General features: G+C 43.2%; 1 protein-coding gene across 1 annotated transcript in view; it reads right to left on the reverse strand.

Annotated features, from left to right (window-relative positions):
- Positions 1 to 25,406, reverse strand: part of SNTG2 (syntrophin gamma 2) — a 222,193-nt gene that overhangs the window by 17,614 nt on the left and 179,173 nt on the right. Inside the window, exon 15 of the mRNA XM_088448850.1 lies at positions 8,284 to 8,376. Coding sequence (XP_088304976.1) covers positions 8,284 to 8,376 — 93 coding nt within the window. The remainder of the gene's footprint in view (positions 1 to 8,283; positions 8,377 to 25,406) is intronic.

Here is a 25,406-nt window from a genome sequence, read left to right on the forward strand (position 1 = left end):
CACATAGTTCTTCACACAATTCAGTATCATAGCTATTGTTCATAACTTGCATGCTACAATATGATCAGGAGATCCGTAGCAGCTGTAGTGATTTTTTCCAATTATATTAGTTCAAGGGAAAGCAAAGCGATATTAGTAAAGCAACAAGTTGGTAACTTCCCTAAGCAGATACTTTATCAGGCACAGTTCTGAACACAAAGGTATTTCTAGTTCATCCGGTTCTATTTATAGAAGCCCGTATTGTTCCCTTTATACTAAAGGGAACAAGCTTGTTTTCCAAAATGCAAAAGGCGGCTGTTAGTTTTGCAGGCCACAGCTATTTGTACAAACTGCAGGCCACTGTTCTCAGGCGATTAGTATGCAGAGGGCAGGGGAAAGTATAAGGGAGTTTATGCATGTAATGCTTTTAATATCACTCACAACCCTGCCCGGATCCACTTTTCCTGCTGGGATTGCACTGGTATCTCCACTGGCACGATGTTCACACACTCGGTGTATAGTGGTAAGTCCAAGGCAGCTACCCCATCAGCGGTCAGATACCTCGGTATAGGAATGTACCGGTCCCCAATTAGCACAGCCAGTGGTCCACTCGTTCAGCTAACAGGCACTTCTCTACGCATTTATTCGCCTTCCATACATCGGCGGCTTCCTCAACTTGTTGCTTTACTAACATCGCTTTGCTTTCCCTTGAACTAATATAATTGAAACAAATCGCTACTGCTGCTACGGATCACCTGATCATATTGTAGCATGCAAGTTATGAACAATAGCTATAATACTGAATTGTGGTAAGAACTATGGCCCTCATTCAGAGCCGTACGCTCTGAGCAGAGCGCACGCTCTGAATGAGGGCCGGGCTCCATTTTCATGGAGCGTCCTCCTGGATGCTCGTATAGCTGTGGGTCACCACCCACAGGCTATACGAGCGTGCTTTTTGATGGCCGCGATGGTCGAGACCATCGCGACCATCGAAATTGCGAGCCGGAGCCTGCGGTTGAGGTTTTCAACCGCAAGCTCCGGAGTGATTTTGGCTCTATCAGAGCCAAAATCACTCCCACTGACATCACTAGTGATGTCAGTGGGCCGGCTTCTGACGGGAGGCGTTCCCATGGGAACGCCCCCGTCAGGGAGGCACGCCCCCGGCACGCCCACCAAAGGGGGCGTGCTGTCAATCAACATTGACAGCACGCCCCCTTTGATCGGACACAACGAGCGAAGGACTTTCCTTCGCTCGTCGCGTCTGGCGCATGCGCACGACGGAGCTCCCTCCGTCGTGCGCATGCTCAGTGCATAACATCGACCCACTTGCGAGCGGACAGCCGCTCGCGAGTGGGTCTGAATCAGGCCCTATGTGCTCTTAAATCGATACATGTAATAAGGAAGATTTAATCTTGTGGAAATCAGTTGCTGAACTGCTCTCAGCCTTTTCTGAGGAGGTGCATTTTTATGGTACAGTAAATGTGTTGTGGCTGATTAGACATGCGGCCACCACCAGCCAGAGATGGATTAAGACTTTGGGGGGACCCGGGGCACTTAACAATGGGGGGTCCTAAAGAGCATAATTTGGGACATGGGGATAGTGCGGGGGACACTGGGAGGGATCCTAATGGATGCCTTTTAGAGAGTTATGTGAATCCCATAGGTTTCTATAGCAACGACATCTATAGATACTTGATACATAGGGAAGGTGGCTAAACATCTGAAAACAGCAGCTTTCAGAGTTTTTACCACATTTTGCCATTAGTACATCCCACTCATAGTCACATAGATCGCCCGGAGCGCCGGCCCCTAGAGGGCGCCACTGAGTCCCCAGAAGGAAAAAAAAAATCCCATAAGAAATAAAAAAAAAACAACGCCACCCCCCCCCCGCACTAGCCCCCGCAGGGAGGCTCCATTTGCCGAGCGCCCGCTGATATTTTTTATCAGCGAGCACCTGGCTCCCTCCCTGCAGCGGCAGCCGAAAGCCAGAGCTCAGGAGTAGTATGGGAGGGACGTCATGACGTCTCTCCCATAGATCCGTGGAGCCGGAGCTCACTCTTGGGGGCATGGCTATAGGGGGGATTACTACTGGGGGCATGGTTATATGGGGCATTACTACTGGGGGCATGGCTATAGGGGGGATTACTATAGGGGGCATGGCTATAGGGCATTACTACTGGGGGCACGACTATAAGGGAGCATTACTACTGGAGGCACTTCTATAGGGGGAATTACTACTGGGGCACTACTAATGGGGGAATTACTATAATGGGCATTACTACTGGAGGCACTACTACAGGGGGCATTACAACTGTGGGCACTACTATAGGGGGCATTGCTACTTTGGGCACTACTATAGGGGGCATTCTTACTGTTGGCACTACTATAGGGGGCATTACTACTGGGGGCACTACTATAGGGGGCATTACTACTGTGGGCACTGCTATTGGGGGCACTACTATAGGGGACTTTACCAATGGGAGCATTAACACTGTGGGCATTACCAATGGGGGCATTACCACTGTGGGCACTACTAATTAGGGCACTGCATGGGGGGCACCACTACCAGGGCCATTGTGTAAGGAGCACCACTGCTGTGAGCATTCTATAAGGGGCACCACTACTGTGGGCATTGACTTAGGGGCACTAGTACTGTGGGCCTGTGTGTATAACGGGCACTAATTTGGGCATTGTGTAAAAGGGGCACCACTGTGTGTCATAACATGAATAAGGGACTAATGTGTGGTGTAATTTGAATTGGGGTTACTGTATTATAAAGGGAATTACTGTGTGTGGCACAATGTATTATACAGGGCATTACCGTGTGTGGCATAATGTGTTGTACAGGGCATTACTGCATGTGGCATAATGTGTTATACAGGGCATTACTGCGTGTGGCATAATGTGTTATACAGGGCATTACTGCGTGTGGCATAATGTGTTATACAGGGCATTACTGCGTGTGGCATAATGTGTTATAAAGGCCATTACTGCGTGTGGCATAATGTGTTATAAAGACAATTACTGCATGTGGCATAATGTGTTATAAAGGCCATTACTGCGTGTGGCATAATGTGTTATAAAGGCCATTACTGCGTGTGGCATAATGTGTTATAAAGGGCATTACTGCATGTGGCATAATGTGTAATAAAGGGCATTACTGTGTGTGGCATAATGTGTTATAAAGGCCATTACTGTGTGTGACATAATGTGTTATACAGGGCATTACTGCATGTGGCATAATGTGTTATAAAGGCCATTACTGCGTGTGGCATAATGTGTTATACAGGGCATTACTGCATGTGGCATAATGTGCTATAAAGTCCATTACTGTGTGTGGCATAATGTTTTATAAAGGGCATTACTGCGTGTGGCATAATGTGTTCGAAAGGGCATTACTGTGTCTGGCATAATGTGTTATACAGGGCATTACTGCGTGTGGCATAATGTGTTATACAGGGCATTACTGCATCTGGCATAATGTGTTATACAGGGCATTACTGCGTGTGGCATAATGTGTTAGAAAGGGCATTACTGCGTCTGGCATAATGTGTTAGAAAGGGCATTACTGCGTGTGGCATAATGTGTAAGAAAGGGCGTTACTGCGTCTGGCATAATGTGTTATACAGGGCATTACTGCATGTGGCATAATGTGTTATACAGGGCATTACTGCATGTGGCATAATGTGTTATACAGGGCATTACTGCGTCTGGCATAATGTGTTAGAAAGGGCGTTACTGCGTCTGGCATAATGTGTTATACAGGGCATTACTGCATCTGGCATAATGTGTTAGAAAGGGCATTACTGCATCTGGCATAATGTGTTATACAGGGCATTACTGCGTGTGGCATAATGTGTTAGAAAGGGCATTACTGCGTCTGGCATAATGTGTTAGAAAGGGCATTACTGCGTGTGGCATAATGTGTAAGAAAGGGCGTTACTGCGTCTGGCATAATGTGTTATACAGGGCATTACTGCATGTGGCATAATGTGTTATACAGGGCATTACTGCGTGTGGCATAATGTGTTAGAAAGGGCGTTACTGCGTCTGGCATAATGTGTTATACAGGGCATTACTGCATGTGGCATAATGTGTTATACAGGGCATTACTGTGTAAGGTTCATTACTGCACTTGGCAATTATTTGCCATGAGGGGAGAGCTTGGTTGAAACCCAACACCTTCATAAGTGCTGGGCACGCTGCACAGTGTGATGAATTGGGGGTGTTCCGCAAGGACACGCTCCCTTCCGAAAACATGTGCGCGCACAGAGGAACACCATCTACAAAAAGTTATTTTATTTTGGGGGGGGGGCGCAACTGTGAACTTTTGCCTCTGAGCTCCACAATGTCTAGAACTAGAACTGGCGCCATGGTCACATACATTTACACATACAGTCACACATATATACAATAAATTGTTACACACTTACTTAACGTGTTTCGTTGGAGTACACCCCTTCAGAAGCCTAGGGGCGCCAGCCACTAGAGGGCGCCGCTTGCTGCCCTGTATAGTTAGTGAATGATGCAGACAGTGTATGGCCACTGGCCAGCCCCGTGTAAATCATGAGCAGCGGCCGCGGCACTAATAAAGCCGGCCACGTCACTTGTGAAGTCGGCCATAACCACCGCGCGATGTAAGGGAGTCGGGACTGAGACAGACAGTGTAACTACAGCAGTGTCGGTGCTGCAGCCTGCAATTCACTCTGTCTTCTTACTCCCCGGCCGGCCCCTCCTGCCGCAGCATAAAGGTTTAAGGTAGGCGCTGCAGCCTGCCGGTGACATAGAGCGTTGTTACGCACAGCCTGGCTGACAGCCAATCGCCCCCCCCCACCCCCCTGTGTACTTTCCATTTTGCTCTTACACTCAGAGACGAGGAGCAGGGAAAGGAATCAGGATGCTGCCTAGGCAGAGGGCCCGTCTCAGTCCCGCTCGCTAGGCTGCGTTTGTACATAGCCGCTAATGGTTCGCAATGTGCATATGCATACGCATCGCAGTGCGCATGCGCAAACTAGTCCAGGTGATCGGGAAGTGTTCGCTCACTGCGCATAGACACCTCGCTGGACTGAGTGACAGGACATGCCATTTGTGGGTGGTAACAGGGGTTGGTCGATGGAAACGGGGAAATGGTGGTGCAAACGCAGGCATGTCTGAACGCTGTTTAAGAGGCGTGCATAATTAATACGGAGCATCATAGTACACGTCACTTGGTTACATTTCACACTGAAGCACTCGCAGTGCTTGCAGTAAGGTATGGTCATCCACAAGTGCTGCGATCGCATCTGATGGTACTCGATGTTACCGATGGTTGCATACATTTCCTGGAGATGACGTGCATTAGTGGGCGTCTTAAGACAGGCTAGTGGGTGTATACATACACACCGCGATTGCACACCAAGACATAGTGGGCGTGCTAATGCCTTGTCGTGCGATCGCCTGCCTTTGCTGAATTTGCATACGCTAGGTGCATGCGAGCGCATCTAGCGAGCGGGTCTGAATCGAGCCAAGAGAGCGGTCCATCTGTAATGTAATATTCATCCTCATTTATCATGACAATATTTATGTAATAGTAAGCCTATCTATATAAAACAGGCTAGAGCAGTGGTTCACAATCTGTGCGCTGTGGCACACTCGGGACACTGGCAGGGGTGCCTCAGGTTAGTGGTCCAGCACCAAATCAAATTATTTCTTGTCAATGTAATGTAAATATGTGGACAAACAGAAGCGCAAAGCTGTCCTCCACCACATAACAGAGCAGAAAGATGACAGGTCAGCACAAATTACTTTACTACATTTTTTTCTGAATCTCTCAGTAACAAACTTAAACTTAGGGTGCCGTGAAAATAATACTGATACTCTAGGGAGCCGTGATTCAAAAAAGTTTGGGAACCTCTGGGCTAGAGGTTAGTGCCGGCGCTGTGGCTGTATATCATTGCGTCGTGCATATGAGAGTGTCATGTCTATGTATATGTCGCTGTATCACATGTATAAGTGTATAATTTGCTGTGTCTTGTTACTCTTGTATATCAATATGTATTGCTGTTATAAATACATATGTGTCTGTCAAGTATATATAGTGTGTGTGTTGCTGTCATATATACATACATGTTTATCACGAGTGTGTCTGTCATGTCAACAAATATATGTCACGGTGTTACGTATGTGTGTATCGCATGCTCATGTTATGTATATATACAAGTGTCTATACCATGTACAATAAATAGTATCTATGTATTATGGCTACATACATGTGTTACTGTGCAGTAGCAATGGACGCTGCATATAGTCACAATAATATTAAGACAACACAACTACTGTATGAGTAACAGTAGGCTTACATTTTGCCTAGAGTGCCAGGAAACCTCTTTCAACCCCTGAGTGTATGTAGGTCAAGCTGACATTATGAACAGAAAAAGATGGAACATGCATACTGCCCTATTGTGCTTTCACCTACCAGAGCTAATCGTAAATATACAGGCTAGAATACACCAATGGCCAGAATTATCCAAATTTGGCATTAGACAAAAACATCAATCTCTTTGTAACTAATGATATACAGGTTGAGTCTCCCATATCCAAATATTCAGAGATACGGAATATTCCGAAATACAGAATTATTTTGGCATGACTGAGAAATTGAAACCTTTGAATTTTGATGGTTCAATGTACACAAACTTTATCTAAGGCACATATTATTACAAATATTGCATAAAATTACGTTCAGGCCGTATGTATAGGGTGTATATAAAACATAACTGAATTTTAGGTATGTACACAAACTTTGTTTGAGCCACAAAATTATTGAAAATATTGTATAAAATTACCTGCAGGCTGTGTGTATAAGGTATATATAACACACAAATGCATGCTGTGTGTATATTTGGGTCTCATTCCCAAGATATTTCATTATGATATGCAATTATTCCAAAATACGGAATATTCCATTATCCAAAATACCCCTGGTCCCAAGCATTTTGGATATCGGAGACTCAACCTGTAGTATAATATCTGAGCATGCATCCAGGGAAGCTGAGAGTGAGAGGCAAATACAAAGTGTGGCCACACCCTCTTCAGCAGTGCGAGTGGCACATTAACCATGGATGGTGCGTGTAAAGGTGGTATGGTCTGCCAACACATTGAATATAAATACCGAACAACATTTAAGCCCTTATACTCATCCCCACTAAAGATTTCTGTGAAACATACTGTAAATTGAATTTCCTAAACAAATTTTTTTGTGTGAGCCTCATGTATAGTTTATCCTCAAATTCCCAACTTTCCCCATATCCATCCCACTTACTACTATCTGCCTATGTTACAGTCTCTGATGGAGAAGCAACTTTGACCATAGTTAGTTTTTCAGGGGGTGCTTATAGCTCTTGTAACTATGACATGAAGTAATAAAGTAGATTTATTTTTTTCCCCTTATACTGCTGTAGTGACATTAATCTCAAGTGCACAAAAAATGAACCAGTCAAGATTACTTGTTGTGTAATAACAGTCAATATAAAATAAAATTATATATTATTTTATATATACAATTATATAAATTTATGTATGTATATATATAAATATATATATATATATATATATATATATATAAATATATATCAGTCAGAGGCGCTTTAAGAGAGTAGGGGGCCCGTGTGCAGGCTCCAATCGGGCCCCTTCCTCTCTATCAACGCAGTAGACTCTGGTATTGTGCCAGAGTCTACTGCGCATGCGCAGGTCTCTGGGAACATGGCAACCATGACGTGTTCCCGGGACATCTCTACTGCGCATGCGCAAATTACCAGGGAAATGGCCGCGGTCTCTTTCAGCAGGATAATGCACTGTGCCAGACTGCACTGATTGTTCCAGAATGATTTGAGAAATGATGAAGCGTTCAAAATGTTGCCATGGCCATTTACCAGTTCGCAATTCAATCGACCATATTTTGTATATGTTGGAATAACACATCTGATCCATGGTGCCTCCACCTCACAACTTATATGTGGTTAGAAGATCTGCTGGTAACATCTTGGTATGAGATATTACAGGAAACATTCTGAGGTTTTATAAAGTCCATGCCAGAGCTGTTTTGGTGGCACTTGGAGGAACAAAAGCATGTTATGCTACAGTTTGTTAAGTGCTAATTATGCCCTCTTAATGGGATGGCTACACTCATTCTAAAATCAAGCATTTGGGAACCCTCCTGTATATATGCTGCTTTTCCCCCTTAGTTGGTTAATATGTGTCCCTCACATAATTAGTAGAAATAGTGGTGGTACAAAAAGAGAGGAGACTGTAAAACGTTGGTCTTACCTTTGATTTGTTGTCAAAACAGGTGAATCCCGATACAAAATCCACAGTAAAACACACAGCTTCCCCTTGACTATTGCACGAATATGTTTTGGACTGAAACAAATAAAGAGAAGGAAATTAAGCATAAAACAAAGTATAACAGTTTGGGAAAGCAGGAGTGAGCCTGCCTCCTAAGATCTCTCCATTCTACATGATGTATTGCTTGAGGTATTGTGAATGATGTCTTGTAAAGTTTAAAAGTGAAATGTAAACGGCATCTTCTATAACAGTTCAATAAAACCGGTTTGATAAAACACGGGCAGGCACACTGCATCATAAATATTGTACATACTGAACAAGATGTTTCAGCATAATCCTAAACCATCTAGACATGGTCTGCAAGGTAAATGTCTTCCTTGATATAGACATTCAGTCTGCTTAGTGGTGTAAAGTACAAAATGCTGAATATTTATATAAAGAGAAAATATCTTAGTGCTGACCTTGGGCCTGATTCAGCAAGGATTGCTACTGCGATTACGCATGCAGATGGCTGATTGTTGTGTACTACACATGCGTGAAGGCTCCACTGCAATTACATTGCGATCGCAGTGACCACACAGACCCATCGCAGAGTGTTTGATAGGAAGTGACCATTTGGAGGTGCTGACGGACGTTGGTTGGGGAAACGCAGGCGTGCCAATGCGATTGAACGCCGTTACAGGGGCGTGCATAACTCAACCACTGCAATGGCATATGCAGCCTGAGCTTTCACTACGTGTGATGAGGTTAGCAAATTCTGAGTAAGATCAGATCTGTTGGAACTGTGCGTGAGGCTGCGATGGTACTCGATGTTACCAATGGTTTCGCAGACTTGCAATGTATTATGGATGTGTGTAAGGGGAAGTGGGCGTCCTTATCTTGGGCTGCAACGGAATTGCGATTGCAAACATTAGCATATTTTCGCAGTGGGTCTGCGTGCATAATCGCAGCTGCAATTGTAATAGCGATCTGTAATGAATCAGGCACCTTGTGCGCTGTCTGTTGTGCCAATTGTGTCCTATTCCTATCCATTCATTTACATGAAAACATTAAAGATGTGCGCAGACCCCCGTGTTTTGGTTTTGGATCTGGATTCATCGTCGTGTTTTGGTTTTGCAAAACCACTGTCATGTGTTTTTGTTTTGGATCTGTTTTTTTTTATTTTTAACAATAACAAGTTTTTAAAAACAGTTAAAATCATGTAATTTTTGCAATCGAAAATACAAAATTCGGATTTAAAATCCGTATTCCGAACCACGGGATCTGTCCGAATCTGTCCGAATTCTCGTCATTTGGGTGGATTCAGATTGCGGGAGGTCTGAACTGCACATCTCTAGAAAATATGATTTACCTTTGTACTGAATGATGTTCAGATTATTGTGTTTCTAACTACAGTATATATTGGCAATTATGCGCAGATTGTTTATATACACATGGGGAGCAATGCAGAGCTGACTGCAAGTTGACTGAATGCATTTCTGCAAGTAGACTGCCCTTGTCTGCATGCTTTTCTATGCTTCCAATCCCATCAACACAACCTCACTGAATTTAGCCTAATTGAGATTGCCCCAATACAGCCCAGTTACTTCCCTGCAGTCACCAATAGAGACAAGGCTGAAATGTGCACATCTCTGCATCACTCATAGCTGCGTTCACTTGATTATGAATCGTGATCAGTGCAAAATCACTCAAGATACCCTCTGCAGAAAGCCATACATTCAACAATGCATCGACCACATGATCCTGAAATGGTTTTGGAGAGGTTGTACACATAAAGGCATTCTCAGAGTTTTGGGCTGATAAATCTTATGCACCTCAGTCTCAATATAATTTCAACACCACTTGTAAATGGGCAATATTATCTACTTGCAAAGGAGTTTCCTTTGCTCAGTTTAGGCACTGTTGATACTGTACACCTCACCAGGTCAAATAATGATTGAAATAAACATAGCAATGTTCTTCTCTTTTAATAGTGTAATACTCTATAATAGTTTAGAAGAAAAATCCACTGTGATGATGTGGAATATTAAAATATTCAAGTAGGGATTGCTTTGGACCAGCCTTTTGCAGAGAGGCCCCAGGAGTAACCTGGAATCAACTGCTAATTGTCCACCAATCACAAGTACTTTCCAGTGCTGATTACTTCTGATTGGCTGCCCATAATTGACCATTTGGCGAAACACATGTAATTTGCTGCCACGGATATCATGCTGGGAATGGCTTTGTCTCTTTATCATTGCAATTCTTTTTTCGTGGGAATGTACCATTCTTAGATGCCAGGAAACTATGGAGACGACTTCTGCAAGGGCTGGTGGCTGGAAAGCAGATTCCATCTTGGTACATTTAAGGGTTACTTAATTCTGCCCTTAAACATGTGGATTTTTATGTTTATATGTGGAAAGAGTACTTTCCTGTATATTTTAAGTGGCGAATTACTAAATAGGCTCCTTACAGTATTGGATGAGACCCCATAGACACCAGCTCAGAATTTGTGCAGACTGCAAATCCCTTTGCAGAGTGGGAATGACCATGCATGGCACTGAATACCCAATAACAGTTGCCTTTTTCACCCCTTTCTCTAATTATAATAATCTTGCTCCATAAAACAAGATCTCATTTCTGCAGTTCTCTACAATATCATAGAATAGTACATCTTATCTGTACTTTACTAGAAATGCTTAATTCTACAGCATTTTTCCTCTCTACTCTGCAAATGTGGAAATCATTCACTGCCAACCTCAGTGCCATGGTAGAATTTGTGCAAGACCCAAAAATATATTTGCGCCGCTGACCTATAATTTGCTGCCTCATAAGTTCACTAAAATGGCAACAGACTTCTGATTGGATGGTAATAGTACAGTACTTGCACAATCTTAGTAATGTTAAGGGGAGTGAGTTAAATGCCCTCAAAAACCACTTGATGTCCTAGAACAGGGGTGGGGCCATTTAGATTTTTAGAAAATCTTTCGGGGGCCATACAAAATTATTAACTTCAAATTTGCCTCCTATATTTGGTTAAAAACGTTATTAACTCTTAATGCGATGGCTGTAAGTAACTGCTTCTCTTTGGTATGTTGCCAGGCAGAGTCTGGAGGGGCAGTCCCTATGGATGTGTGACAGGCAGATTGATAAGGCAGCCCTGGGGTCCTCTCAGTCCTAACCAGCCTGATGACAGCACTGACTGTACACACCCCCTGCTGTGCCACCACTGCCTGCTTGCCCACGCTGTTAGGGTGAGACCCTGCACGCCCCTGCACTAACCAGCTCAATGGCAGCCATATGACAGCCCTGATCCCCCCCTTGTGCGCTGCCTGCCCATCGCCGCTGATGGGGAGAGAGCCCTGCATGCCACTCAATGACAGCCCTGACACCCTGATCCTCCCCCTGTGCTACCTGCCGCCGCTGATAGGGAAAGAGCCCCTGCACTAATCCGCCCGATGACAGCCCTGACACCCTCCATCGCTACGCTACCTCCCGCCACTGATAGCTGATGACAGCCCTGACACACACACCCACCCCCCGCTGTGCTACCTGCCGCCACTGATAGCGCAGCGGGGGGGAAGGGTTGTGTCAGGGCTGTCATTGGCTACCAGCCGCCGATGACAATCCTGACATCCCCTCTCCCCGCTGCGCTACCTGCCGCCGATGATAATCCTGACATCCCCGCTCTCCCGTTGCGCTACCTGCTGCCGCTGACAGCCGCTACACTATGCTGATTCTGCTGCTGCCGCTGACAGCCGGCCGGGCCGGATGATTTCACCTTGCGGGACGTATACGGCCCGCGGGCCGGAGGTTCCCCACCCCTGTCCTAGAAGTAGGTTTCAGTTAATAAATAAATAAGGGTTACATTTCATTTGTTACTTTGAGGTTCATTTAAAGTTAAACCCAATACAGGTCCTAGCGGATCCTGGCTACCAGGGCATGCTCATTTTTGTAGTTCTAAAAGTACCAATATAGATCTAGTAGCCAGGGCTGCCATCAGAAATTGTGTGGCCCGGGACTGCCAAACTAGGCAGGGCAGGGCCCCCCTCCCCCCCAAAGTATGTAAACTTAATACCACCCCCCCAGCCGCATACCCTTGCATATCGGTATATACAACTGCATCTGCACATGCAGCATATGTGCCTAGTACACACACACATAGTATAATATATATATATACACACACGTGTGTGTGTATATATATATATATATACATATATAAATATATATGCACAGACACAAACACACACACATATATATATATATATATATATATATATATATACACACACACATATATATATGGTACATACAATATATATATATATATATATATATATATATATATACATATAATACACATATATGCATACATACAATATATACATACAGTACAATACATGTATATACATACAGTACTTACTGTATATATATATATATATTCTCTCCAGCCCTGCGCAGTGTTCTTGCAGCCCCCAGCTAGGCAGCATCTAAATCTTACTCCGTTCCTTTGCTCAAGGTCCAGGGCCAAGCTGGTGATGGTGCGGCTCCTCTCTTCTTCATTAGAGCACGGTGACATAATGATGTCACGCGTGCTGGATAAGGAGCCCAGCGCCTGCCATAAACGGGAGGCCTGTCTGCCTCTTCTGCCGATGTACAAAAAAGTTACATAATAAAGTTAATAAAGAAGGGGGCGGACAGGCACCTCGTTCGCAGCGGGTGGCAGGTTCCCTTGGGGACCAGGAAGCAGGGGTGGGTTAGGTGGCCCCATTCATCCAAAGCAGCAGCGGCGGCAGGCGAGTGGTAGGAGCCGGCCAGGCCCCCTTTTTTGTCGGAGTGTCCGGGCCTGGGACAGTAATCCCGACAGTCCCCCCCCCTGATGGCGGCCCTGCTGGTAGCCATGGTCATGTTGGCACTTATAGTTTTGCAAGCACCAGTATACCCAAGCAGTTTACAGCTGCAAAGGCTTGCTGGGATGTGATTTTATGTTTTTTTTTAAATCCCTCGAAAATCTAAACTACGGTATGCAATTAGCTGAGGTTAGGAGGGTTGGTGCTTAGGTGACATTTGTGAGTGGCAGCGTGCTGTTTTACATTTATTGATTTGATTTATTTTGCACATTATAGCACAATTTGACATCAAGTTGATAATGATTAATAGAGTCTCGAGTATGTCAGTGCATCATGAAATGCTAAGAGTTTTAATTATATCTTCCTGTGGGCTCATTTACGTGTTTATTTTGAGCTTCACATATCTTAAGATATGTACAATGCTAGCTATAGACATTAATGCTCCATTTATGAATCATGGATTTTTTTTATCTATGTTTTGAACCCAAATGGTTCCAACTCTAAGATGGTCCCCCAAAGTCTTTATATGACAGTATTTCCGAAATGAGCTGTGGTTCTTGCAGAGTTTTATAGTTAACTTTAATTCCAATAATACTTGTATTGCTAAAGATTAATACAAGAGCAGCTGCAGCTTTTAATAAGCAGTAATGACTGATTTTCCTGGACTAAGAAAATAATTGGTATTTTGAGTATTTACTTTGGCTTCTCCTGGATTAATTTACTGATTTCAACTTCTCTCAGCTACAACCTAATTAATACGCCATTAAACACATCTAAATGTTAAGTAATTTTAGAAATCTATAAGTACTAAACAATAATGTTGCTAAAGAAAATAGTTTTTCTATATTAGTGTCTTTGCACACCTACCATGACCTACAGTGCCTGAGTTGGACATATGTCATACTTACCTACTCTCCCGGAAGGTGTGAGAGACTCCAGATTTTCTGTGTAGTTCCCCCCCATAGATGAAACTAGACACTTGGTAATGGGTGGTCCCTGTTTTAACCATTAGGGCCACCGAGATATTTTGCAAGTCACGTTGCTATAGAATGGGTGTGACAAAGCACAGTAGTGTGGTCACATCTGCTCAGAAGAGGATGCAATAAGAGTTTGAGCGAGGCTGCAAAACGGTGGTGTGCTCTGAGTGGGGTGTGGGTTCCTCTGCCTTTGTGGTTGGTCCAGGACCCCCAAAGAGTAGTCCCCACAATTCACATTATGCCAAACTGTGGTCCCCACAATTCATATTGTGCCAAATCCACCACTTCCCTTCGTAAGAGAGAAGGTCCCAAGGCGGCGCGACACCCACCCAATCCTGCCGGTGTGTTAATGCTACACAGCTATCACGCATGACACACAACATTCCTCCTATTAATTCACTACAATAGTCCAATTTTCCACCACTTACAGACAGTGCTGCTGATGTAACAGAATAGGAGTCTCCGGCAGCTGCTCACTATCCATTCAGAAACATAAATGAAACCTAAGTTGCTAATACAGCATCTCTGAGTGCAGGTTCTAATTACCCATTGTCTGACCTCCATGAAGCAAGTTCCCACCTCCTACCTTGCAGTCTTGGCTAAAGAGTTTGTATAGAGCCCCACCTCAGGAACCGGCCACACTCCTGCTCTGATTGTGTGACAGACACAAAGAGGGTGGCATGGTCTGGGCAGAGTTGAAAAAAGACTTTAGTGACACCAATTTTTGCACAATAAACAGAACCACTTGCAGCCCAACATGCACTTTGAGAGCAACACACCTACTCCCTATAATACCAAAAGCATAACAATAAGTCTGACGATGAATACAATGTACTAAGGAAATAATCAACAAAATGTGTTTTTAGCAACAATATGCAACAATAGTGACACACATTTATTAAATTCCTTAAAATACACACAATATAGTTAAAACATGATACTTGTAGGTATTTTGATTAAAAAGTCCTTATCCTTTTAGGTGGTTGCGGTGTAATAGCAGACGACCTGCATGGACCTGGATTGCTTCTGGATGCACTAGAATTCATGATTGGGCTCCCCAAAAAATGTTTTGTAGTGGTGCTTTTTTATCAAAATACCTACAAGGGAATATTGTGGAAATCCATATCCAGTATACTGTAAGTATCATGTTTTAACTATATTGTGCGTATTGTAAGGAATTTAATAAATGTGTGTCACTATTGTTGCTTATTGTTGCTAAAAACACATTTTGTCTATTTTTTCCTTATTGCATTGTATTCATCGTCAGACTTAGCGCCCATGCTCATACGCTCATATTGTTATGCTTATGCAAATTAATAAGAGGTGGTATCTGAAATTATTCACCTCAGGGTGCGCTCACATAGACATAAGGATACATGTAATACAATAAAATATTAATATTAATATTTTATTGTATTGTGTGTGTGAGCGCACCCTGAGGTGAATAATTTCAGATACCACCTCTTATTAATTTGTATATTGTGAAGTAGTAATATCAGAGCTATTTATTGGGTAGCGACTTTTTTTTACATTATTTATCAACAACTTTTATTTTATATTTAAAATAGCGCCTGGTGTTGTATGTTTATATGTTTATATATTGTTATGCTTATGGTCTGGGCAGAGAGCAAGCCTCCCTGTGACTGGAGGAGGACCAGGGTGCTGTTGCCATGATTGCTAAAGGGGGAGGGGGGTAGACAGAGAGAGAGAGAGAAAATGGGGAGATGGAGACACTTGGGGAGAGAGATATGTGGGAGAGATATATTTGGGGAGAGATATATGGGAAAAGAGGAGAGACATGTAGGGGAGAGAAAGACATGTGGAAAAGAGACATGTGGGGGAGAGAGCAAGAGATGGAAAAGAGAGCAAGAGAGGTGGGGGATAAAGAGAGAAATCCAATGACTCTGTACATAAAATAAAATATATTCCTTCTACCTACCAAACAATAGATGAGTTAGAAGATAAAACTTGAACCAGGTAGAGGCCCATTTATTAATAATTGCATTTACAATGCAATCTAGGAACGATATTAGTGCCAATGTTTGCATTTCAGGATGCGATCAGAGCACCTAAATGTAACATACTGCAACCTGAGGAGACAGGGGCTCTGAAAGTAACCTGTCTCTGTGATTTGCTGGGAGTGAAGTGACCAAATCAGCGGTCTCATCTCTCCTGTGCATCTACTGACCACACATGCATGGCAACCATTGCCAGGGGGAAGTTCCTATGGAGCCCTATACCATATTTTTGCAATGTGTAGCCCATAGGCCACAGCACCTTACGCCATTTTTAAATGGCATAAGCTGCGGGGACCAAGTTCCAGAAGGTGAAGAACCCTGGAACTTGGTATATATGAAAGCATTGCATCCCCCATAGAAACCTATGAGGGTTGTGGCTGCTGGCTAAATATGGAGGCACCACAGCAGGTATCTGAGATATCTGCTGTGATTCCTCCATAATACATTCAGGGTATACTAAATATTTTCAGTATTCACTGAAAATATATTGATGATATATAATGATATTTTGGAGAATATGCTGCAAATATTTAATGATAAATAGACTCCATAGTGATAATATGGTCCCGGGATTGTGGTTCACTCTGTCCAAGTCTAAGGGATACTTCAGATTTTTTTATTTTATTGGAAAAACATGGAAAGTGATGGGAAAAAAATAGAAACATAACTAAAAGATACATAAATAAATGTTTATTTGCTATATAGATTAGGTCTATAGTTAAAAACAATATTCATTGGCACTAGTCATCTGATATAGAAATACCAGTGCTGTTTGATTATACTGGTTTTCTAGTGGTATTACAGGCACAACATAATTTAAAGAGTTAGACAGGAGTTAAACAGGAGGAACACAGGAGGACAACACGTAAAATAGAACTCTTTACAAAAACAATTTAAAAAGATCTTCTGAGCTTCTGGATACCCTGCAACTCAAACACCAGCTTTCATTATAACCTGGACACACCTTTATCAAACACACTGCTTCAGCATTGCAAGCAACTAAAAATTAGTTTGCTGCACTTTACTTTTTGTATGTACAGTATGTTTAAACCATTGTTGTACCACTGTCAATTTATCTCTATACCACTGTAGTATCTACCATTGTTTAACACCTATAGATCTTTAAGAATACTTTATCCTATATTTAAAGTACTACAACTTTAACAACTCCAAACTAATTTTGTTTATTAGATACTACAGTAGTTGTGTCTTTACATCTACCAGCACTGTTCTTCCTTTTATCTGATTTTTAGACATTTTAATTGTACTGTTCCTGTATCTCACTCTCATCACTACTACTGCTGCTCCCCCCCTATTCCCTAACCTACACTATGCCTCTCTTTTCTTTTGCTCCGCCCCTCAATCAGCAGCTACATAACTCTCTCCTCTACCACCAGTTCCCATATCTTTTCTCGCACCATAGTCTCCTCCACCTTCTCCTCCCCCTCCTCTGTCTCCCTTCATCTTATCTAGTACTCTATACCATATCTCCCACAACTCCATTATTATTTAGTCCTATTCCACCATGGTCCTGCTATTCCACCACTAATCCCTGCACCCTCCCTTTTCTCCAAGTTACCTCTCTTCTCCACCCACACCACACTAAACCTCCACCTTGCCCACAACCTGCTGTCACCCTTCCTCATTTTGAAGCCCACCAGATATGCACATTATCCTTATTCCCTGCTCTAAATCAATTTTAACCCCACACTACAGTAACCCTAACAATCTCCCTCTTCTCTCTCCTCCTAACTCTGTCCCTCTATCCTGTGTCCTTTGGAAACCCAGTTCTGTCTATCATCAACTGGTCCCCATCTATGACAGCTTCATCTCCAACTCCTTGAATCTCCTAGCCATCACCAAATCCTGGATTTACCCATCTGACACCACTTCTCTTGCAGCTATCTCCTTTGCGGACCTCACAGTCTTTCACACTCCCTGGCCTGGAGGTTGCCACAGTGTTGGGGTACTTCTATCGTCCAGTCACTCCCACCAACTCTTAATTACTAAACTCTCCATTTCATTCTCTCCATTCAATGCTCATGACATTCGCTTCTTCCAACTTCTTCGAGTAGCTACCTTTTTTAATCCCCTTGGCCTTAGCTCAAAATTCCTTGAAAACTTTGTTCCCTGGCTCCTAATCTTCAAATGGACTCTCGAGACCCCTTTGCTCCTCAAAGCTTTCCAGCGCTCATCCTAACCCACTACTGCATGTTCCTTCCTCACAATCCAGCCAATTTGTGTCACCCCTGTTTGTTTGCCCCTCCCCTTTAGAATGTAAGCTCTCACGAGCAGAGCCCTCTTCCCTCACGTGCTTCTTCTTCCTTTACTTATATTTTAATTTACAACAGCACCTAACACTTAGTTGCTAACACCCTGCATGCAGCACTGTTATGGACTAATTTCTATAAATCCTGTATTTGTCCTGCATTGTTTGTACTGTTAATAACTGTTGTTCTTGTGTGCTCATTTGTTTATGTACTTTGTAAGGCGCTGCGGAACCCTTGTGGCACCATATAAATAAAGAATAATATTAATAACACTCCCCTCCCACAGTATAAGCCCAACTTTTCCCTCCCACAGTCTGACCCTAACTCTCCCCTCCCGCAGTTTAACACTAACTCTCCCCTCTCACAGTCTAACCCTAACTCTCCCCTCCCGCAGTATAACCCCAACTCTCCCCTCCCGCAGTTTAACACTAACTCTCCCCTCTCACAGTCTAACCCTAACTCTCCCCTCCCGCAGTATAACCCCAACTCTCCCCTCCCACAGTATAACCCCAATTCTCTCCTCCCACAGTCTAACCCTAACTCTCCTCTCCCGCAGTATAACCTCAACTCTCCTCTCCTGCAGTATAACCCTAACTCTCCTCTCCCACAATATAACGCTAACTCTCCCCTCCCGCAGTCTAACGCTAACTCTCCCCTCCCGCAGTTTAACACTAACTCTCCCCTCTCACAGTCTAACCCCAACTCTCCCCTCCCGCAGTATAACCCCAACTCTCCCCTCCCACAGTATAATCCCAATTCTCCCCTCCCACAGTCTAACCCTAACTCTCCTCTCCCACAGTATAACGCTAACTCTCCCCTCTTGCAGTCTAACCTTAACTCTCCCCTCCCGCAGTCTAACCTTAACTCTCCCCTCCCGCAGTCTAACCCTAACGCTCCCCATAGTGCCTAACCCTAACCTTAAAACTAACACCTAACCCGAATACTTACCATCAGGATTCCTGAGCCGGTATTCTGACTATCGGATGCTGACAACATCCCAACATCAACATTCCTTTGTTGCAGTAAAATACTTTCAATATTATTTCATTAAAAGGTAATTTTTTTTAAACAAGGGACATTTAGAGAAAGTTTTGTGAGAATATAAAGAGAAATGTAAACAAGTTTAAAAGGCTCTTACAACACCAAATTCCTATATTTGAATAACCTTTTAATACAGTATATACGAACTCTATCAGCCTGATTCAGAGGTGCACGCAGTCTGCGACTTTATGCAAATTCCACTAGAAAGTCTATCCCTGGTGTACGTCCATGTGTATTTATGTACAAGGAGTGAGAAACCCACTTTGAACATTCCTAGACCTTGTCATACCACCAGGTGAGTCTTCAGACACCACCATCTATCACACCATCGGTCACATCATCGAACTTGCACCAGCCCTATGGCAGGTGAAGATTTAGCATCTCAGTATGGCCTCCAAAGTGAACAGTTGAGCGTCTGAGTACAGAAACAGGTCAGTGACATGCCAGTGACTCTCCCATAACGCGCCCATAAGAAAGAGCAACTCTGGGCCTGATTCAGAGCCATTCGTAAGCGGCCGCTCCTTCGCTCCAAGCGATTTTCGCACAACTGCGCATGCGTATGGGTCATAATGCGCATGCGCCAACCAGTCAGTGCGGTCGGAAATCGAGCGCTCGCAAAATAGCGAGTGCCTGCTAATTTGAGTGACAGGATGAGGCGTTTGTGGGTGGTAACAGGGGAAGGTGCTTGAAAACCGGTAGTGGAGATCCGAACGCAGGTGGGCCAAACGGTCAAAACGGGTGTTTTAAGGGTGTGCATAATTAACAAATCAGCGTCATCGGCCACGTCACTTGGTTGTCTCTTAGCCTGAACTGTTCGCATGATTGCGGTAGGAAAATCCTACCACAAGCACTGTGAGCAGTTCAGACTCCTTTCGATGTACTCGATTAATCTAATAAATAGCGGAGATGACGTAGGATGCGAGCGGCCAGGGGGCGTCTTTACAAAACAGCGAGCGCATGTTTCGTTAACTCGCTCAGACAAAGAGGCGTCAACAGACCACAAAGAGCGAGCGCTCAATTTAAATATCCGGCCCCTTTTTCTGAACGAGCGAGCGCAAATAGCGTTCGGTTCTGAATCAGGCCTTCTGTGCATTTATTTAGCCCAGCACTTTTCTCATACCGTGGGATTTATTTTTAGAGATTTTCTTGCCTGCGCAGTAGTAAAAAAATTGCTCATGTGTATGTGTATGTATGAACTTGTATATTTTTTTAATGAAAACTTCATTCTACACATTCTCAAAAAAAAAATTGAATAAGATCATTGTCTCTGGACAGATACTTACAGCAAATATTTATCAAAGTGCTTCACAGCAACAAAAGGATGTTATAAATGTGGGTTTTCCTCCAATTATATTTCATTGCTGACTGCAAGCAAAGCAGATCCCCCCATTCTCACCCTTTTGTACATTTACCTGATAAATGCCTAAAGCTGACTATCTCCCTCTCCTCTCCGTCAGGAACAGAAGCAGCTTTTGTCAATCTCAGTTACTACACAAGTACTGAGGCAAATTGGTGCCCTCCAAGAGCTGCTAATACACAGCTCCTCCTCCTCGGCTCTTCTTCACACAGATATACCACTCACACACACAGCGTGCGGCATGACGTCATCACATCACATGGTGCGCATTACCAAATGGAATCCTATTGGTTAGGGAAGTAGGGGAGGCAGCAGAGGCTGAGCTTGGAAGCAGCACTGCTGCATTGTAAGCTAGCATTTTAGGTCTTCAGTATGGGGCAGCTGCAGGCTTTAACGGGCATGTAAATTCTGCGCACCTCTAGTGCAGACAGTGAGTATTAGAGGCGATCTGCTCAGGGGTGAACAGCTGGGTCATCCCTTATCACCTATGGTCCCCCCAGAAGATTGGATGGATCTCCCACATCCTGTCCACTTCTAAGTGAAGAGGGCAGGATGGGGAGATAACACTTGGAATCGTGGCTCCGTAGAGAGAGGACCAGGCTACTGACATAAAGAGCCCAGCCACGTCCATGGTCATTTCTATCTCCTCTCTGGGCTTCTCCTGCAGAGGAGAATTAAAAAGTACAGTAGGCAAGTATGACATACTGTAGGTCCACTTGCTCAGGCCACACGCGGGCCGATTTGAAAACGTACAACACCTCGGTACATTTTCAAATTCAGCCCGATGAATCGCATGCTGCTGTGAATGGTAAACGATGCATCTTACCTATTTAACAGCATGACGTATCACAGATCTTATGGTTTTTCCATAAGATCTACGATGCCGATGTACGACGGCAGGGACGCGCATCGCCGTCGTACAGCATGCCAAACCACACACGATGTGCACGATTGATCGTTGCGATTGATCAAAATCGTGCACATCGTCTAAAATATCTTACCGTGTATGGGCCACCTAATATCCACAAATTGTGCGCATACTGTACCCATGGTACAAACAACAGAACATACTGTATACGAGTAGGCACATTTGTAGTCATTTGACACTTGCAACCACTTAAGACTGGAGAGATGGGACAGGGAGGGAATGGACTATCTAACATAGCCATATACAGTAAGGGAGAAGAGGGGCTCCATGCTGTGTGTCTCACTACTGGTTCAGCCTGGTGCTGGTTATTGGAAAACAGGGGGGAACCAACGCTGGTTTTCCCTCAATTTTCCAGTACCAGACATGCTAAAAGGTCCAGGGCAGGTTATGGATTTATGGGGGACCCCACACAGCTTTTTTTATTCATTTTTAACTATTTCTACACTTTTACACATAACGAAGCCTGCACAGATCATAGTGATCTGTGCATTGCTTTTGTATTGCTTAGTTTCTATTCCACAGTGGGTCCAATAGAAACTACAGTACTCTCAATAGAAATCACTGCGAAATAGAACACACCACAGCGGGTTGTCATGTACTAACCGCCAGGGATAGATGGGGCTTTCAGTTTAGACAGCAAAACCAACCTTAGTAAATGCTTTCAATTAGACATAGAAACTGCTTTCAATTGACGCCTATTTCCGGCGGGTTCTAAATTACACCAAAACCGCTGCTAAGTAAATTATGCCCATAGTTTTAAAAAAAAGATAATAACTGTGCCCTTAGCATTTAAATGTTTAGAATCTACAGTGCTAACATTATTAGTATAATGTATTACAAATGTTACAAAAGTGTAGCTAATGCTTGGCAAACATTTATTATAAAAAAATCTGAGGTACTGTACAATTCTGTGTATTCCATTTGTTCACTATGCTGATAACATCGGCAATGGAAGTGCGGGGGCTGTAAATTGCATTCATTAAAGATGTTGTCAAGGTACAATATGCTACTTTTCATTTTTTCTTCCTACTTTTTTGTCGTTGTATATGAAGTACATTTTTTTCCGCTGAGTAAAAATAGAACAGGTTAGATAATATAAAGTTACTAACAAAATGAAATCTTACCCCTTCCCCCTCAAACATCTCCCATCAGTTGAATGTGACAGGAGGTGCTCCTTACAACAGAGGTTCAAGAGTGTAGGGTGCTTGTGTGCAGTCTCCATGTAGGCCCTCCCTCTCTCTCACTTCTGCATGCACTGAGCTAACTCTAGCACTGTGTCCAAGTCTACTGCGCGTGTGCATATCTCCAGGAAAATGGCGCCAGCACAATTTTCCCAGTGATTTATACTACATGTGAATGGCTCCAAAGCCATTTTCACAGTGATTTCTGCAGCATTTGCAGGAAAGGTAAGTATAATCTATGGGTAGAGGGTGTGCGATGTGGGCCCCACCGGAACTTCAGTCACATGTGTACCGCACGCCCTGCACCCATTATTGATTTGAACATGCCTTACAGAGGGGTTGGGTATGAAGGTATGAAATTCCGGCTGTCAGGATGCCGCTGGTCAGAATACCGACAGTGGAATCCCGACAGCCAGAATCCCTACACCCATAGATAACAGCGGTGAATATTTTTCTAACCCCTATCCTAACCCTCCCTCCTCGGTGCCTATCCCTAACCTCACCCCTAGTGCCTAAACCTAACCTACCCCTCCCCGCACCCTAATCCTAACACGCCCTCCCCAGTGCCTAACCCTAACCCTCCCCCTAATGCCTAACCCTGTTACCTAACCCTCACCTCCCCCTAACACTCCGATACTTACCTTCGGAATGCTGGTGGTCGGGATACTGGTGTAATTTTGGCGCCGGTATTCAGACCGTCGCATCCTGCACGCCGGCATGACGACTACATCCCTTACAGAGTACTGATTATGTACTTGAGTGCTCTTGATATGGAACCCACATGTACGGTAACAAGGAGATTTCTTTTGCAGAACAAGATCAATTAAATTACATATATGGGGGGAAATGGTGCATTTAGAGGGAGTTCCATGCTTTTTGGGAGGGTGCATAGCCTTTTTCTTCCCACAAAAGGAATTGATTTTCTGGAACCTTTGAGGGGTAGAGATTGGGTCATTCCCTATACTTTTAATGAGACTCATTTTGTACTCTCCAATTGCACTTCTACCGGAAAATGTATTTATATGCTCATTTTGGGCAGTTTAAAATGCCCAAAGACACAAAGTGAGAAATGTAATAAAATAGTCTCCACCCTTTCATGAATTATTAAAAAAAATATATATATATGTTAAACTGAGCAATATTTGAGGTTGAGCTTTATTTCATTGGTCATACAGTTTCAACCATGCGTTCTTTTCAGAGTATCCATCAATGTGCAATTATAAGTGCAGACTGATTCTAAGGGTATTTCTGAAGACCAGGACATGGGTCTGCACCTTAAACTGTGCTCAGACAGGCAATTGGGCGCACATCAATAAGTGTGGATGGTGTGATTTTTTTTTTTAGAGTATATGGAGTATATTTAATAAAGTGAAAGTTTTTCGAAGTGGAGATGTTACCCATAGCAACCAATCAGATTCTACTTAACATCTAATCTGCATCAGCTCCTTAGTGAGTTACTGAGTTGCAGAGGACTTCTCCCTTAAGAAATCATTCTGATAAGATGTTGTACCTAATATAAAGATTTTAATCAGTGAACATTATATTTGGAGTGGAGAAGAACATTGCTGTTTTTCACAACTTATAGAAGGATTAATATTTTTTTTCAATTTATATTTTAAACACACAGAAAAATACAAGTGCAGGAAACATTACATCTACAATCTAAGGGTAATGCTTTAGGAAGCCATTTAATGAGTTTATGTAGATTTGTAAACCTATGTTCAAATACCTCATCAAATGAGAGGCAGAAGGCCTATACTGGCTCCATGCTGTGATCTAAATGGTTATTTCTGAAAGTGTTAAAATGGCCGCTTAATTTCCACATGCCATGTAATCCATCAGGCTCTAGCTGATGAGTTAAATCACAGTGCTGTATGTACAGGCAATTTGGGAAAAATGAATATTGAGCAAAGCTTAAATGATACAGTATATCAGTGATTAAAAGCACATTCTGGATAAACCACATGAATACTTAGGGAACTAAACTTAGGTATTTCTTAAAATACATATGAAATGCATATATTTAGTAGGGATGTGTGCCGACCCCCGTGTTTCAGTTTTTTTTTTTTGGATCTCTATCTCCTTCAAGGTTTTGGATCTGGATTTGGTTTTGCAAACCACCCTCAAGTGTTTTGGTTTTGGATCTGGATTTTTTAAATAAAATATAGATTCAAAAGTTTTAAAAAGAGCTAAAACCATGTAGTTTATGCTATCCAAAACCCGAAATTTGAATTTACAATCCGATTTCCGAACCGCAAAAAGATCAGAACCGCGACCTGGATTTACCCGGATCTCCTCAGGAGTTTAGAATCACGACCTGGATTTACCCGGATTCCCGAAATTCAGGTGGATTTGGACTTCTGGAGAACCGAACAGCACATCTCTAATTATTTGTGACATATAACGCAAAATAAAAATAAAATTTTCACAAATTTGTGTAACATATCTCTATTATTACATTATTACGAGTACAGTACATTAAACGTACTATTTTCGTAGGT

The sequence above is a fragment of the Taudactylus pleione genome, unplaced genomic scaffold (assembly GCF_031769625.1).
Source record: "Taudactylus pleione unplaced genomic scaffold, aTauple2 ptg000468l, whole genome shotgun sequence".
NCBI classification, from domain to species: Eukaryota; Metazoa; Chordata; class Amphibia; order Anura; family Myobatrachidae; genus Taudactylus; species Taudactylus pleione.